The sequence below is a fragment of the Gallinula chloropus genome (assembly GCF_964237585.1).
Source record: "Gallinula chloropus genome assembly, chromosome: 2".
Classification (NCBI taxonomy): Eukaryota; Metazoa; Chordata; class Aves; order Gruiformes; family Rallidae; genus Gallinula; species Gallinula chloropus.
The window spans coordinates 101,918,141-101,931,564 of record NC_140086.1 but is presented as its reverse complement, the minus strand read 5'-3'; the positions used below and the strand labels follow the sequence as shown (position 1 = coordinate 101,931,564).

The window sequence follows — 13,424 nt, the reverse complement described above, 5'->3', positions numbered from 1 at the left end:
CAAACCAAGTTTTAAATGTTTATTTTTCCCCCAGGATTCCTTGCTTTGTATAATCCTCTTTACTGTTTTGTCTCTTCCTAGTATTCTAGCTAAAACTAGTTTCCATATTTGGATACATAAGTGTCAAATCACTGAATGAAATCAGTGCATCAAGATACAAGGCTCTGTGGCAGGGTTTTTGCACACTAAGAATGTCTTATCTTCTCTTGTATGTGCTTGACTGAGTAGTCAAACAGAAGCACTCCAAGCATTAGTTGCCTGGTTTTACTCAACCACTTCTTAGTTCAGTGGTTAGAGTACTCCTGAAATCTGTTTCTGATGCTACACAGTGAAATGAAATTCAAAGAATACAGAAAGCTTCTGCCTTTGTCATTAGCTTAAACTGTTCAGTGTTCTTTGTATTATATCACTTTCTGAAACTCTTACACCACTATGTTCTGCCCTTTGGATGCTTTGGTGTATCATAGAATGGCATGGGTTGGAAGGGACCCCAAGGATCATAGAGCTCCAATGCCCCTGCCACAGGCAGGGACACCAACCTCCAGCCTGGATCTACAAAAGGTTGCCCAGGGCCCCATCCAACCTGGCCTTGAACACCTCCAGGGACGGGGCATCCACCACCTCTCTGGGCAGCCTGTTCCAGCAACTCACCACTCTCTCTCTGTAAAAAAAATTCCCCCTAATACCTAATCTAAACCTTCATTCCTTTAGCTTTAATCCATTCCCCCTTGTCCTGCCATTATAGAAGGAGTGTTAAGGTGTAAGTTAAGGCTGAATAGCGGCCTCTCTGCTGTGTTCAGTTGTGTGGTGGAAACACACCCTGAAGACTCTAATGCTGACTTTTGAAGTAGGGCTAATTTTTTTCTGTTGCCTGCTTGTTTAGCATTTGCCATTCTTTCTGTGTCTTTCTGTCTCTCTGGGCAGACCAGAGAAATAGAGTTTGTCAGCTACTTCCAAATGTTTGAGAGAAGTTTTCACAGACTATAAATGTCTTGCAGAAAGAATTGGTTGCCAAAGTCTGTGATTTCTGGACATAGATAGACTTCTGGGTAGGTCTGGTCATGCTTCATGTTAGCAGTAGAAAGAAAGCTACAAATACCAGCACAGGATTTGAAACATAAAGGAATTGGAATGTTTGAGAAGGGAACAGATTTTGGGTAGGACTGAGAACCTAAGCCAAACTGGAGCAGGACTGCTGAGAACCTTTATTTCCTAGCTGGTTTTCTGTTACCTTTTTTGGAACCGATTTATCTCCGTGAAACAGCTTGGTTGAAAGACTGTCTCCTTGTGCAAGGGAGGTTTGGCTTATTTGTCGACGGTGGTCTTAGATGTCTGAATTGTGAACTTTGTAGTTTGTGGACTAAGTGTGTTGCTGGGGGCTCTGCACCAGCTGCCTCAGTGTGGGTCCCTTCTGTGGGGTGCAGTCATAAATCATAGAATGTCTCTCAGGCCCAGACTGCTCCAGCCTGGTCCCCCCATGGAGTTAGGAGTTCCCCCAGAAAACCTGCTCTGGTGTTGGCCCCTCTGTCGCTCCATGGACTGCAGGTCCTGGCAGGAGCTTGCTCCAACAGGAGTCACAGTGTCTTCCATATCTCCTTACCTGTTGCAGTGCAGGGCCTCTCCATGGGCTGCAGGTGGGGTCTCTGCTCCTCATTGTCTTCCGTGGGCTGCAGGGGGATCTCTCTGCTGGCACCTGGAGCGCCTCCTCTCCCCTGCTTCTTCACTGACCTTGGTGTCTGCACAGTTCTGTGCATCTTTCTCGCTCTCTTCTCTGGTGGCAAAAAGCAGCTGCTAGCTACTTGCGTTATTTTTTCTCTTTTATGATTCTTTTTATGATTCACAGAAGCATTACAGCCATCACTGATTGTCTCAGCCTTGGTCAGCAGTAGGTCTGTCCTTGAGCTCAGCTGGTATTTACTCTGTCAAACCTAGAGGAAGCTTCTAGCAGCTACTTGCAGAAGCCATCCCTGCAGATTTCCCCCCCACACCTTCACCAGAACCTTACTGCAACATATGCACACATAACTTCTCACAGTTTTTCTTGATCATAGCATGGTGTTGGAGAAATCCTGAATACTTGTATGAGGTAGGTAACATCCTCCATGGTGTATCTTCTCATGTAGTTCCACCTTCCAGATCAATAGTAGTTTTCATCTGTTACGAGAGAAAAGCAGATTTGGTCCCTCAAGGACAAGGCACAGTACTCAGCTAGTGAAAGCTTTGATTGTAATGATGGTGTGGCATTGCCGTGGTGAGAGCCCAGAAACACCAACACTAATCAAATGGGGACCCAATGCAACAAAACACTGCTTGGGAGTGAAGGTCAAAGGAAGGTGCTGCAGGGATGAATAATAAAACTTGCACTGATAAGCTTTGTGCACATTTGATACCATCTTTTGCTCATTAGTGAACTTGCTGATGTAATGCACATGCTGTTGTCTGAATTCCAAGATTGGTAGCTGACTGTCAGGTTGGCAATGATGCAAAGGTGGGTACAGATGAGGAGAGGAAATAAACTGTCCAGGGTTACCATGTCAGTGAGAAAAACGTGCTCAAGATTCTACATACTCAAGTGAGAAGCAGCAAAGATCTGCCATAGGTTACTGTAACAAAGGCATCCTGAACACTACAGTATCTGTCTTCTCAGGGACTCTTTCAGGTGTGTTTTACTGAAGGTGTCTTCCCTTGGAGATTTCTTTGCCTTTTATTAACCTGATGACCATCTCAAATTTTAGCTTGGATGAGCCAGGTGAAAGAACACCCTGATTACCTGTGGGGAGTTAGATGGCATTGCTTTATTCTTGGTCTGCTTACATCTGACTTGTGCTTGACATCCAGCGTTGAGTATTTCTACAATGAAGACTGCCAGCATCGCTCGTAACTACAGAATAGACTTTCATTGTGTATTAGATATGCCCTAGTCAGCAGGAGGAGCTCTGCCAGGCAACACTTTGCCATCCTGTGGAAAGATTCTTTCCTATGAGGAAAAACATACCTTTCACCTCAGTAAACATTTTTTACTAATGTTGTGAATTATGTCTTGGAATAATGTGACTTGTAGATATTGCACAGCAAAAGTCAATCTGACAAAAATAGCTGTATTGTGTATGAGATCTTTTACTTCATGTTTATAAAGGGGAAATAGTGGTCTTGTGCCCACTTCTGATGCTTCATTAATGTTTGACTTGTGCCCTTACAGTGATGGAGCAAAAGTTAAAATCACTTGTACCCTTATTTGCAAGGAAGGTAGTTTTATTGGTATTTTAACTTTGGCTGTAGGGATTGGAGGTGTTTGAGTTACAACTGTCTCTTTCTGTTCTCCTTCTGCTGTCCCTGCCCTCCACTTCCAGGTGAGGTAGTGGTCTGCACTAATCTAACATTGACCTCTAAGATGATTTTGGTGGTCAGAATACAAATCTACTTGCCTTTTTTTTTCCCTGAAGCTATGCTACTTAAGGGCTGAAGCATGCTGTGTGCCTTGGATATTACACATGTCACTGTTCTGTTACTGGGACAAAAGCTTTTGATGGTGTCTAGCTAAGAAATCAAAGCAGTAATTTATTCTGATACAGATTATCTCACTGGACAACTATGTAAGACCATTTAGAAACTGCCAGTGTTGATTCTAATATATTCTACTACAGTTGAAGTGATTGAAATCTTCTCTTTGGAGTTATTTTTATGTACCTAATATTGTATATATGTTGAAAATTTGTGCTGTACTGCTGCCTTTAACATTCATTCTTTATTCCAGCAGATGCATTTGGATTCCTTATTATGTAATCCTTTATGACTCATCTAGGCAAGGATGTAAAGTTGCTTGTTTGAAACTGCATGTAAAAATCCCTAGTCTATGTATATAATTCACAGCTCTTCCTACTCAAGATTCTTTTGAGCTCCTTAAGCCTTTAGGATTCTGGAAACTAAGGAGATCTGTAACTGCCTTTAATACAACAGGGGTGCAATAGGAAGGGACAGAGTTCTGGGCATGCTGCCACAGATGAAGTTTTTTGTGGAATTGTTACAAATAGGGATGTTTGCATTATGAAGGTTATGGCAAGTAAGGAATTTTTTTATTCTAGAAGGAAGCAGAGGATAGTAAATACTAAAACAGTATCCAGTAAACAGGAATGACACGTGTCAGTTTTGCTTAGGCAACTCTTTTTGGTATCTTTTGGTTGGAATTATGTCTACTTCCATCCTATTAAATGTCCGTACAAACGTGGATGTCAGGAATTATCATACCTTTGCAGGACAACAACTGTATATGCTCCTTGTGGGTGGACCCATGTGCTGTAGAGGAGCAAAGATAACTAATGAGTAATAAAAAAAATACTTAATGTATCTTGAAAGGCTGTCTTGCTCGATGAAAGGGACCTTCACTATGCTGTAGGGAAACAGTTGCTTTTAGAGGACTAAGCATCCTGCTCCAGGAGAGATGTTGATAGCAGAAACCTTCTGCGGGCTTCCTGAAGCTTTTGTGATAGGCTAACCTTCACAGCTTTTGAAAAACAATGTGGAATGACAATGAAAGAAATTATGCTGTTAATGTATCATGTACAAAGTAATCCCATAGGGAGTCCTTTAGGGTTTAGTATGCCAACTTTGGGAAGAGCTATGTAAGGCGCCGACAGCTTCATCAGCCCTTGCCAGCCCCATGCAGCCAGGTATTACCTGTAGCTTTTAACACTTGTCTCTAAGGTGCTTCAGTTTGTAGAAGTCAAATAAAAAAAATCTCAGGAAATAGAGAGTGATCTTGAGTATGAATATGAGAAAATGCTCCTTGTGCTGCTGTCTGTAACTGTGCAGCTCTTTGCAGCAGCATTGGTAGCACAGTGATAACGAGCCAGGGTAATGAAGGGTATGAATAGGCACCAAGTATTGAAAGGAATAGACATGCATTTCAGGAGTGTCAAGGCAGTCTGTGATCTGGATCACTTCCAGCTTGTGTGTGATGATGGTTACTGTAACAACTCTCCCCTTAACAGTGAACCTTAGTGTGCCTGTCCTTGCAGTTGTCTTGTTACATGTAGGGCTTCCTGCTTTCATAATGTGAAAACATCATAAATCTTGGCCATATTTCTTAATTGCGGAAGAACAGTTCTAAAATCACAGCTTTGTTAATTTATTAGCACTGAATTAATTGGTTGAGACAGAGCTAATTAGTTAATATTTATATTTTTTAATATCTTTCCCCATCCTGCTCACTCCCCTTTGTATTCAGTAGTGCTCTCTCACTGGTATTCTCCATAGCCAGATAGGTACTGAACTGGGGCAAACATCTTCATGAATGTAATTTTTTCTTGCTCTGAAGTTCTTCCTTTACTGCTAACCACTGCCCTCCTGAACTTATACAACCAAGAAAACTGCTATTCCATAAAATACCAACTTGAAGAATAATGTCCTAGTCAATAGCTATGTATTGTTGCCTTTAAATAAATTCTTATTCTGGTTTATATAGCACTAACTTATTCTTGACATGAAGCAATATTACATCTGACTTCTGCAAAACACAAACTCATAACAAGAGAAGTTAGCAAAATGGAAAATACAAGTGGTAGGTAATTACGTTTTTCTCACCAATTTCCCAGATTTTTTTCTCACATCTTTAGATACAGGAAGACTGTCTACGTTCTAGCAGAATGTCTTATAACAGGGTACATGATAAGAGGATAAAAATGTAATTATAATTTATTTTTTTCTTGCCTCTGTATAAAGTTGGAGCTGAGTTATATGAAGTACTACTGCTGTGTTTATAGAAGTATAAAATTTATTTTACTAACCTGCTTTCTCACCACATCTGAGTGAATTGAAATACTTTGGTTGCAGCTGCAGTAAGAAACAAGGTGAGAGCACTTACTCTAGGTTTGCAAATTAGCTCCTTTATTTTCTTCAAGTAATTTTCATTTTCTTATCTACAGATGGTAATAGTGGTTGGAGATGTCCAGCTTGTCAGAATGCTTCTACACAAGTTCCTAAAAGCTACACTTGTTTCTGTGGTGAGTTTCTTGCAAAAGAAAGCAAATAAAAAAGCTTTATCGTTTTGATTTTTTTTTTTAAATTTGGAATTGTGATACTGCTGCGTGTTTTCCTGTATCCCTGAAACTCAACTTTGTTTAAAACTTTATTGGTGCTGGAAGGTGGGTGTACAGAAACTCACGTATGTGACTTAAAACATTAAAATAGTAAATCATAAGTGATAAATACTGTTTATTGCTATGTAAAAGTAGTGATTGTTATGGAATAATGATAGAATTGAACTGCTGCCCTACAAGCTTCCGTTCCGTAGGGGGACTGGAATAACCTGCGTGTGTTACATCTGTCTTTGCGGTGAGGTGCAACAAAATACCACACAATTCAAGCATGCAACTTTCTAAACCTTTAACTAGATTTAGAAATTTTGATGTTTATGGTGATCAGGGATGCATATGGGTTAAATAGGAAAGAATATTTGAACTTCTCAGACTCTTATGTTTAATAAGAGATAATTGAAGTGAGTACAATATTCACTAACCTGTAAGTATATGACAAAAAGGAAGAAATGATGTTACTTCCTTGCATATGTGCAAATAAATTTTGCCTGGGATTGACACTTTTGAAATTTGTGTTGATTTCATGTAGCTTTCCCTTCCTTAAGTCAGAGTCACTGGAAAGTTTCACATGGCTTTCTGTAAAACAGAATATTGTCAAATTGAGACAGGCACTGGGAGTCAACGAACTTGTCCTAAATCAACTAGACTTACGCTGTAATAGTTGGCCTGATGGTTGGTCTGATGTTTGGACACTCTGATCTTGAAGGTCTTTTTCAACCAAAACCACTCTGATAGGTAACAGTATGATAAGAAGTTCTCTTTATCCATGTGTCAGTAGAGAACAGTGCAGAGCAGGTAAGGCAGCGTTTTTGTATGGGAATAATTCACTGAAAATTAATGTTTTGATTTCAAATCAAAATTGTGCTCGTAAGACAGGTCATCCGTCTCTTAAATAGCAAAGAACTTCTGCCTGGGCTTAAAGACTGTTCCATGGCTTTGGGAGATCTAGAGTAGGAACTTCAAGTTGTCCACAGGGTTAATATTAGCAGAGCACCTGATTGGAATAGAAGAATTAAATCTTTAATAAATGATTTTACATTAACAATATGGCATCGCCACTTGCTTATGCAAAGTTATATTACATTAGGAGCAAAATACTAAGTGTATAGAGTATGTTTAAGAGACTTTTTCACCATTCCATGGGGAAATTCTTACCTTATTTTCCTTCTGAATATTCTAGTTTACAAGACTTTGCTGGATAGTGAACTAATTTAAGCTAAGGTGAATGAATGCGATCTGTGGTGTTTCTTCTTATTTTCTGAACCTGCTACTTGTAGAATATACCAAGGTGTACTAAAAGAGTTAAAATTATGTAACTGTGTCACCAAAAAAACATGTTCTTAAGGTTTTTAATTCTTGCAAATCAGACTTGTTGCTTAGTTACTTCCTTGTTAATTTAATTCCCTTCTTGCAGAGAGACAAATTAGGTTTGCATGTGTTAACTATGGATCCAGCGTGTGGTGAGTTGACACTGGCTGGAGGTCAGGTGCCCACTGAAGCTGCTCTGTCACTCCCCTCCTCAGATGGACAGGGGCCAGAAAAATATAACACAAGGCTTGTGGGTCAAGATCACCGCTTGTGGCAGAGATCAGTCACCAGTTACCATCACAGGCAATGCAGGCTCAGCTTAGAGAAAATAATTTATTCCTAAACAAAACAGAGCAGAGAAAAGAGAAATCTTGAAGTGCATCCCCCACCACTCGCTTCTGCCTGGGCTCAACTGATTCTTCATTAGGAAGCACTACTTCTCTGAAAGGGTAGTCAGGCACTGGAATGCACTGCCCAGGGAGGTGGTGGAGTCACCGACCCTGGGGGTGTTCAAGGAAAGACTGGACGTTGTATTGAGGGACATGGTTTAGTGGGAGCTAGTAGTAATAGGTGAATGGTTGGACTGGATGATCTTTTAGGTCTTTTCCAACCTTGATAATTCTGTGATTTCTGTGTCATCCCACTGAGCAGCACAGGGGGATGGGGAATGGGGGTTGTGGTCAGTTTGTTGCCTGTTGTCTCTGCCGCTCCTCCCTCCTCAGGTGGAGGACTCCTCTCGCTCTTCCTGTGCTCTAGCGTGGATGGTGCATGGTGCTCAGCAGCTGCCTGGGGCTAATGCACAACATATAGCATGGGGTCCCTGTCCTTGGAGACAGTCCTCCATGAACTTCTCCAACGTGAGCCCTTCCCACAAGCTACAGTTCTTCATGAACTGCTCCAAAGTGGGTCCCTTCCACAGGGTGCAGGTGTTCAGGACCACACTGCTTCATTGGGTTTCCTTCCCTACATTGTCCCAAGTCCTACCAGTGACCTGCTGCAGTGTGGTCTCCTCTCTCCATGGGTCCACAGGTCCTGCCAGGACTCTGCTGTAGCACACAGGCTTCTCAGAGGGCCACAGGGGTCCTCCACAGGCTGCGGGTGGCTCTCTGTTCCCCATGATCCTCCATGGGCTGCAGGAGGACAGCCTGCCACACCATGGTCTCTTTCTCAGGCTGCCTGGGAATCTTTGTTGGCTCTGGTGCCTGGAGCACCTCCTCCCCCTTCATTGACCCTGGTGTCTGCCAAGTTGTTTCTGCATCTTTTCACTCCTCTTTCTGGCTCCTTTTTTTTGGATTTGTGTTTGTTCTTTTTTCCCTTCTCGTTAAGTGTGCTATCACAGAGGTGCTACCACTGTTGCCGTTTGGGCTTGGCCTTGGTCAGCAGAGGGTCTGTCCTGGAGCTGGCTGGTGTTGGCTCTGTCAGACCTAGATTTTATCACCCTCTTGTAGATGTCATCCCTGTATCTCCCCCTGCCCCCAGCTACCAAAACCTTGCCATGCAAACCCAAAACACAGTGCTTATCTAAAATACCTAATACTTGAAGCTAACATACTGATTTATTGTTCAAAACTTCCTGCTGTTTTCACTGAAATCTCAATTTTTACCATTAAGATTTATGTAGAGTCTGCTTCTTTGTAGAGAAGTTACTTTTATCATTTGCCCAGTTATTTCATTCTGTCCCTATTCCCCATCACCTTACCAGATAGATCTTACTTGCTGTGACTGGTGTGTGGATTTTATGGTGTTGGGTTTTTTGGTTTTTTTTTTTGGGGGGCGGGGTGTTCTGTGTTGAGGCAGGCAGGGAGTTTCACCCTTTAGTTTTCTGACCAAATATGCATCCTCACCAACTAAAAGAGGTTTTTCACTTGATTGTATTTAGCAGTTTAATTTAAAGTAAAACACCAGCTATCTTAGTGCCTGCTGAGAGCATAGAAGGAACAAATAAATATTCTGGAGCTTAATATTCCAGTGGGGCTTATTTTTAAAGAAGCTGAGTATATACCAGCACTGAAAGATGAGAAAAATCTAAAACATCTTGTGCCATTTTGTTTCTCATACACAACTACTGCCAGTATTGAAAATACAGGTGTTTTTTTTTTTGGTGTGACAGTTTTCCCAAGTTCAATGTTGTATTCAAGGTAATAAATATGTTTTTTTATTTAACGTGATTTAGGGAAGGTGCAAAATCCGGAATGGAATAGAAATGAAATCCCACATAGCTGTGGGGAACTTTGTGGAAAGAAGAGACAGTGTTTGGACTGCCCACATCTTTGTAATATGTAAGTAAATACTTATTGTATGAGTATTTAAAAGATCTATGAAAGTCTCTGAAGACTGTACTTGGATGATTTTGTGCCTATAGTATATATTTAGACATGTACTTTCTTTATAGTTCATCTGAAGCCTGGAAGACTTGGAGGCTGTTTGTATGTCTAAAGTGAGCTCATGTAAGAGAATAAACAGGAGGTCAGCAATAATAGTTCAAATATTTTTATTGTATTTTAGGAACTGAACCAGCTGCCAGACGTAGTTTCAAGAAATTTAATTGAAGTATCTAAATAATTGTGAATGGAAGTAATTTGTGTGTCCATTGGGCCAGCAGATGTTTTAGGTGCTACTTTTCCTGTGATAGTATGTGTCTATTTTAATCTAAGAGCAATTGTACTTGGTTTAACTGAAGAACTGTTTACTTTGATCATTTGTTTCCTTTTCTTCTATTTGGCTTGTAAACTCTTGAGCATAAGAGAGCGTGATATGTGCTAAGTGATTTGCTGAGATCACTGCATGGTCAGACCAGAATCCCTCACGGAGAGCTAAATAAATCAGTATAAGTATAATAATTCAGTATAAGTACTGGATTATGTTTATCTTACTCTCAGGTAAAATTGGTCAATACACTGGACTGCTAAAGACTACACTGTGAGCAATGGGTGGTGGGACCCTCAGACGTTGAGATACACATTTAGCAAGGGCCACTCGTTCAGTTAACTCTAGAGTGTCTGCCAGTCAAGCAGTCCCAATCCATCTGAAACTTCCACGCACTGTAGGAAGAGCTCAAATCCCCATAGTGCGTATGAAGAATGAGTTGGGGAAGACAGTGTGGGTTAGCCCTGCTTCAGGCAAAGCTTTCTAGAGATTTGTGGGATTACTTTTGCTCTGGGACCCAGGTGTACTTGGTGAGCAATGCACAAGGGTGGTAAAGTCCCCCTCAAGGGGATCAGATTTTGGGTGAGAGTAGCCAGTAGATTAATTTCCATGTTATTAGCTGAAGACCCTGCCATTCTACATTATCACTACTACAGTTGCTATATGCTGTATCAATGATATTACATTAGGAATCTCCCAAATTAATGAAGGAAGAGTGCTGTGATGATGGAAGTAGAGCTGCCCTCAGCAACCTCCTTGAAATCAATATCTTCAGTGTGCAGACTGTGAGCATTGACCAGATACAGTGCCTGCAAGCTCCCAATGCAGTATGCAGCAGTAGAATAGCATGCGTCATCGCTCCTGCCCTGAGACACTTTTATGACTGATGGAGTCCAGAGTCACAAGCTGTACAGCTGTCTTAGGTTTGACCTGTCAGCTAAGGGGGAATGGTATCTGAGTATGCCCATAGGTATATACGCGCTCTAATAGATGGAAAAAGTGGTAGTGATTAATTGGAAGTGCAGGATCTGTGCATGATGTGGATGGTACAAAATAAGGGGTCGACAGAAGAGAATGTTCATAAACAGCCAGGGCAGGTGACCCAAGGGTGTGTTCCATACCACGTGACATTCTGCTCACCATAGAAGGGGGCTAGTTGGGGAGTAGTGGTTAGGCATGGCTTCAGAATAGGTCTGAATGTGGGCTTAGTGTCTGGTAGGTTTGGGTTGCTAAACTGACTTGTGCTATCACCAGTTGTGTATATTCTAAGTGCTGTTGTGATTTCCCTCTCCATTTGCAGTCCTAGTAAACTGACCTTATCCCAACCAAAGAGGTTGGCCTTTCTCTTCCCATTTTCATCAAGGGAAAATGTGGGGTGAGGTGCTCAGCTGCTGACTGGGGCTAAACCAGGACAACAGCTTTATTTTTCGTGCGTGGAACTTGTATGATACTCAGAAGCAACTATTTCTTCTTTTGGCCCACAATCAATAGTTACTTTCTCCAGGAAGTATATTGTCATCTTACGCTTTTTCTGAAGTTTAATGAAAATTGAGCTTTACTAATTCCCACTGGCCTGATCTGCATCAGGAACTGTGAAAGTTGGGACCTTCCGAAGTCCTAATTTGCCACCATTTAACTTGTAGGGAATTTGAAAGTGTTATCATTGTTTGCTTCATGTGAGTAAAAGCATGCTGAGATCATCCAGTCCTGGTGGTAAGGAATCAGCAATGGTGCAGATCAAGATAATGGGTGGCTGTGGCATTCTGACTTACGACAGTGATCCTGAGAGGGATGAGCTTCCAGCATCATTCCTCATTATGTCTTGGATGCTTCTTCCTGTCATGTAGGAATCGTACATATTTACGAGGACACACTCTGCCTTCATCTGCTGTATTAAAAGGCAAGTAGAAACCTGGTTCCCTCTTGTGATATCAGGAAGTAGTGGAGTTGATGTGGACCTTTATGTTCTTTGGCAGTCTGCCTTACCAGCTCTTCTGCACTGGGCAACCTCAGCTGATCTAGAAGTCTAGTTCATGATCTGTATCTGGCAGTTATTTCTCAAGAGACTACTCAAAAAATACTTGTTACTATCAGAGCCAGGAGTCTGTTTCATGGTTCGTGCTTGAATTTAGACAAATTCAGAACTCTTTCTTACAAACACTTCTTTCTTTGGATTGTGGATCTTCTCTGTGCCTCTTTTTCCCTCTTCCCATAAGGTAATTCTGCTCACTGAGATCCTAAAAGCTTTTTTGGTTTTCCTTCCTCCCAGTCCTTTTGTGTCGAACGTTTCATGTTATTGTCAAGACCCTCCACCTTACAGTCTGATGGGATGATGAATTCTCTGCGGTAAATTATTCATGTTCTTTTCAACAGGCAATGGACTGAGTCTGGTGTGGTGTCTTGGTGTGGCATTTTCGATGTTGCACTTTCTCCAGTATTTAATCCTATCTATTCTGGGAAAACCCTTGGCAGTTTAAGCATGTGCAACTCAGATTTAAAGTCCAGCTCCATCCATTGTCTTCTAGTTGAGCAGAGACCTCTCTATCCGTTGTCAGTGATCCTCTGACAGAACTTACCTAGATGAACCATGTTACGAACCCTATTTGTCAAGGAACCTGCTTTTTGATTTGCGGGATTCTTGCTTAGTTTATTATCTGTCTCTGGCTATTGCATCAACAGAGTATGGGAGCTTCAGACATGAACAGCCATCCCCTGCTCTTTAGTATCAGATTCATGCAGTGCCCAGCAACAGAATCTGAATTAGTGTTGTCTGAGTTTTCAGAAACCCCACATTGTATCCTCACTGCAGTTATCTGAGATGACGCTACCAGGATTAGGCAAACATCACCTCCTTTTCTCCTCATATGTGACATCAGAAACATTGTTCTCATTGCTTTGGGTTAGAGATGCAGAATGAGCAGCTCTGAGAGCAGTGTGACTGGTGATGTAATCTTTTGGTGATGTCAGTTGTGCTATTCCAAGTGCTGCTTAGGTGGTTACTTTTTTTCTTAGTGTAACATAGTAGCAAGTTGAAGTATATCAGAGTAGATTAAGTTGCTTGAGAATCAGTTTCTCTTGAAAACTGAGTAAGCATCACACCCTTGTGGCTGAGGAGAAAGAACGAGGTTGAATGTCATGGGAAAAGATTTGGATCCCTTTAATACTTTTGAAAGTGATTTGTTTTATCAAGAAAACATTGAAAATGTGATGAGTTTCCCCCCACTATGTTCCCTGAGAAGGAAATGAGACCTTTAATTAGATCAGAAGGTGGCAGATTGAAAACGCAGCAAATGCGTTTGCCTAGACAGGGCGTATCTTTGCAATCCATTGATGCAAATAATTAAGAAGACTGAAAAGAGAACAGACCCTTTTATGGGC

General features: G+C 41.4%; 1 protein-coding gene across 1 annotated transcript in view; it reads left to right on the top strand.

Annotated features, from left to right (window-relative positions):
• Nucleotides 1-13,424, top strand: part of NFX1 (nuclear transcription factor, X-box binding 1) — a gene marked incomplete at both ends in the record, with an annotated part of 65,007 nt that overhangs the window by 12,062 nt on the left and 39,521 nt on the right. The window contains 2 exons of the mRNA XM_084260033.1: nt 5,922-5,999; nt 9,574-9,679. Of these exons, the coding sequence (XP_084116159.1) occupies nt 5,922-5,999; nt 9,574-9,679 (184 nt within the window). The remainder of the gene's footprint in view (nt 1-5,921; nt 6,000-9,573; nt 9,680-13,424) is intronic.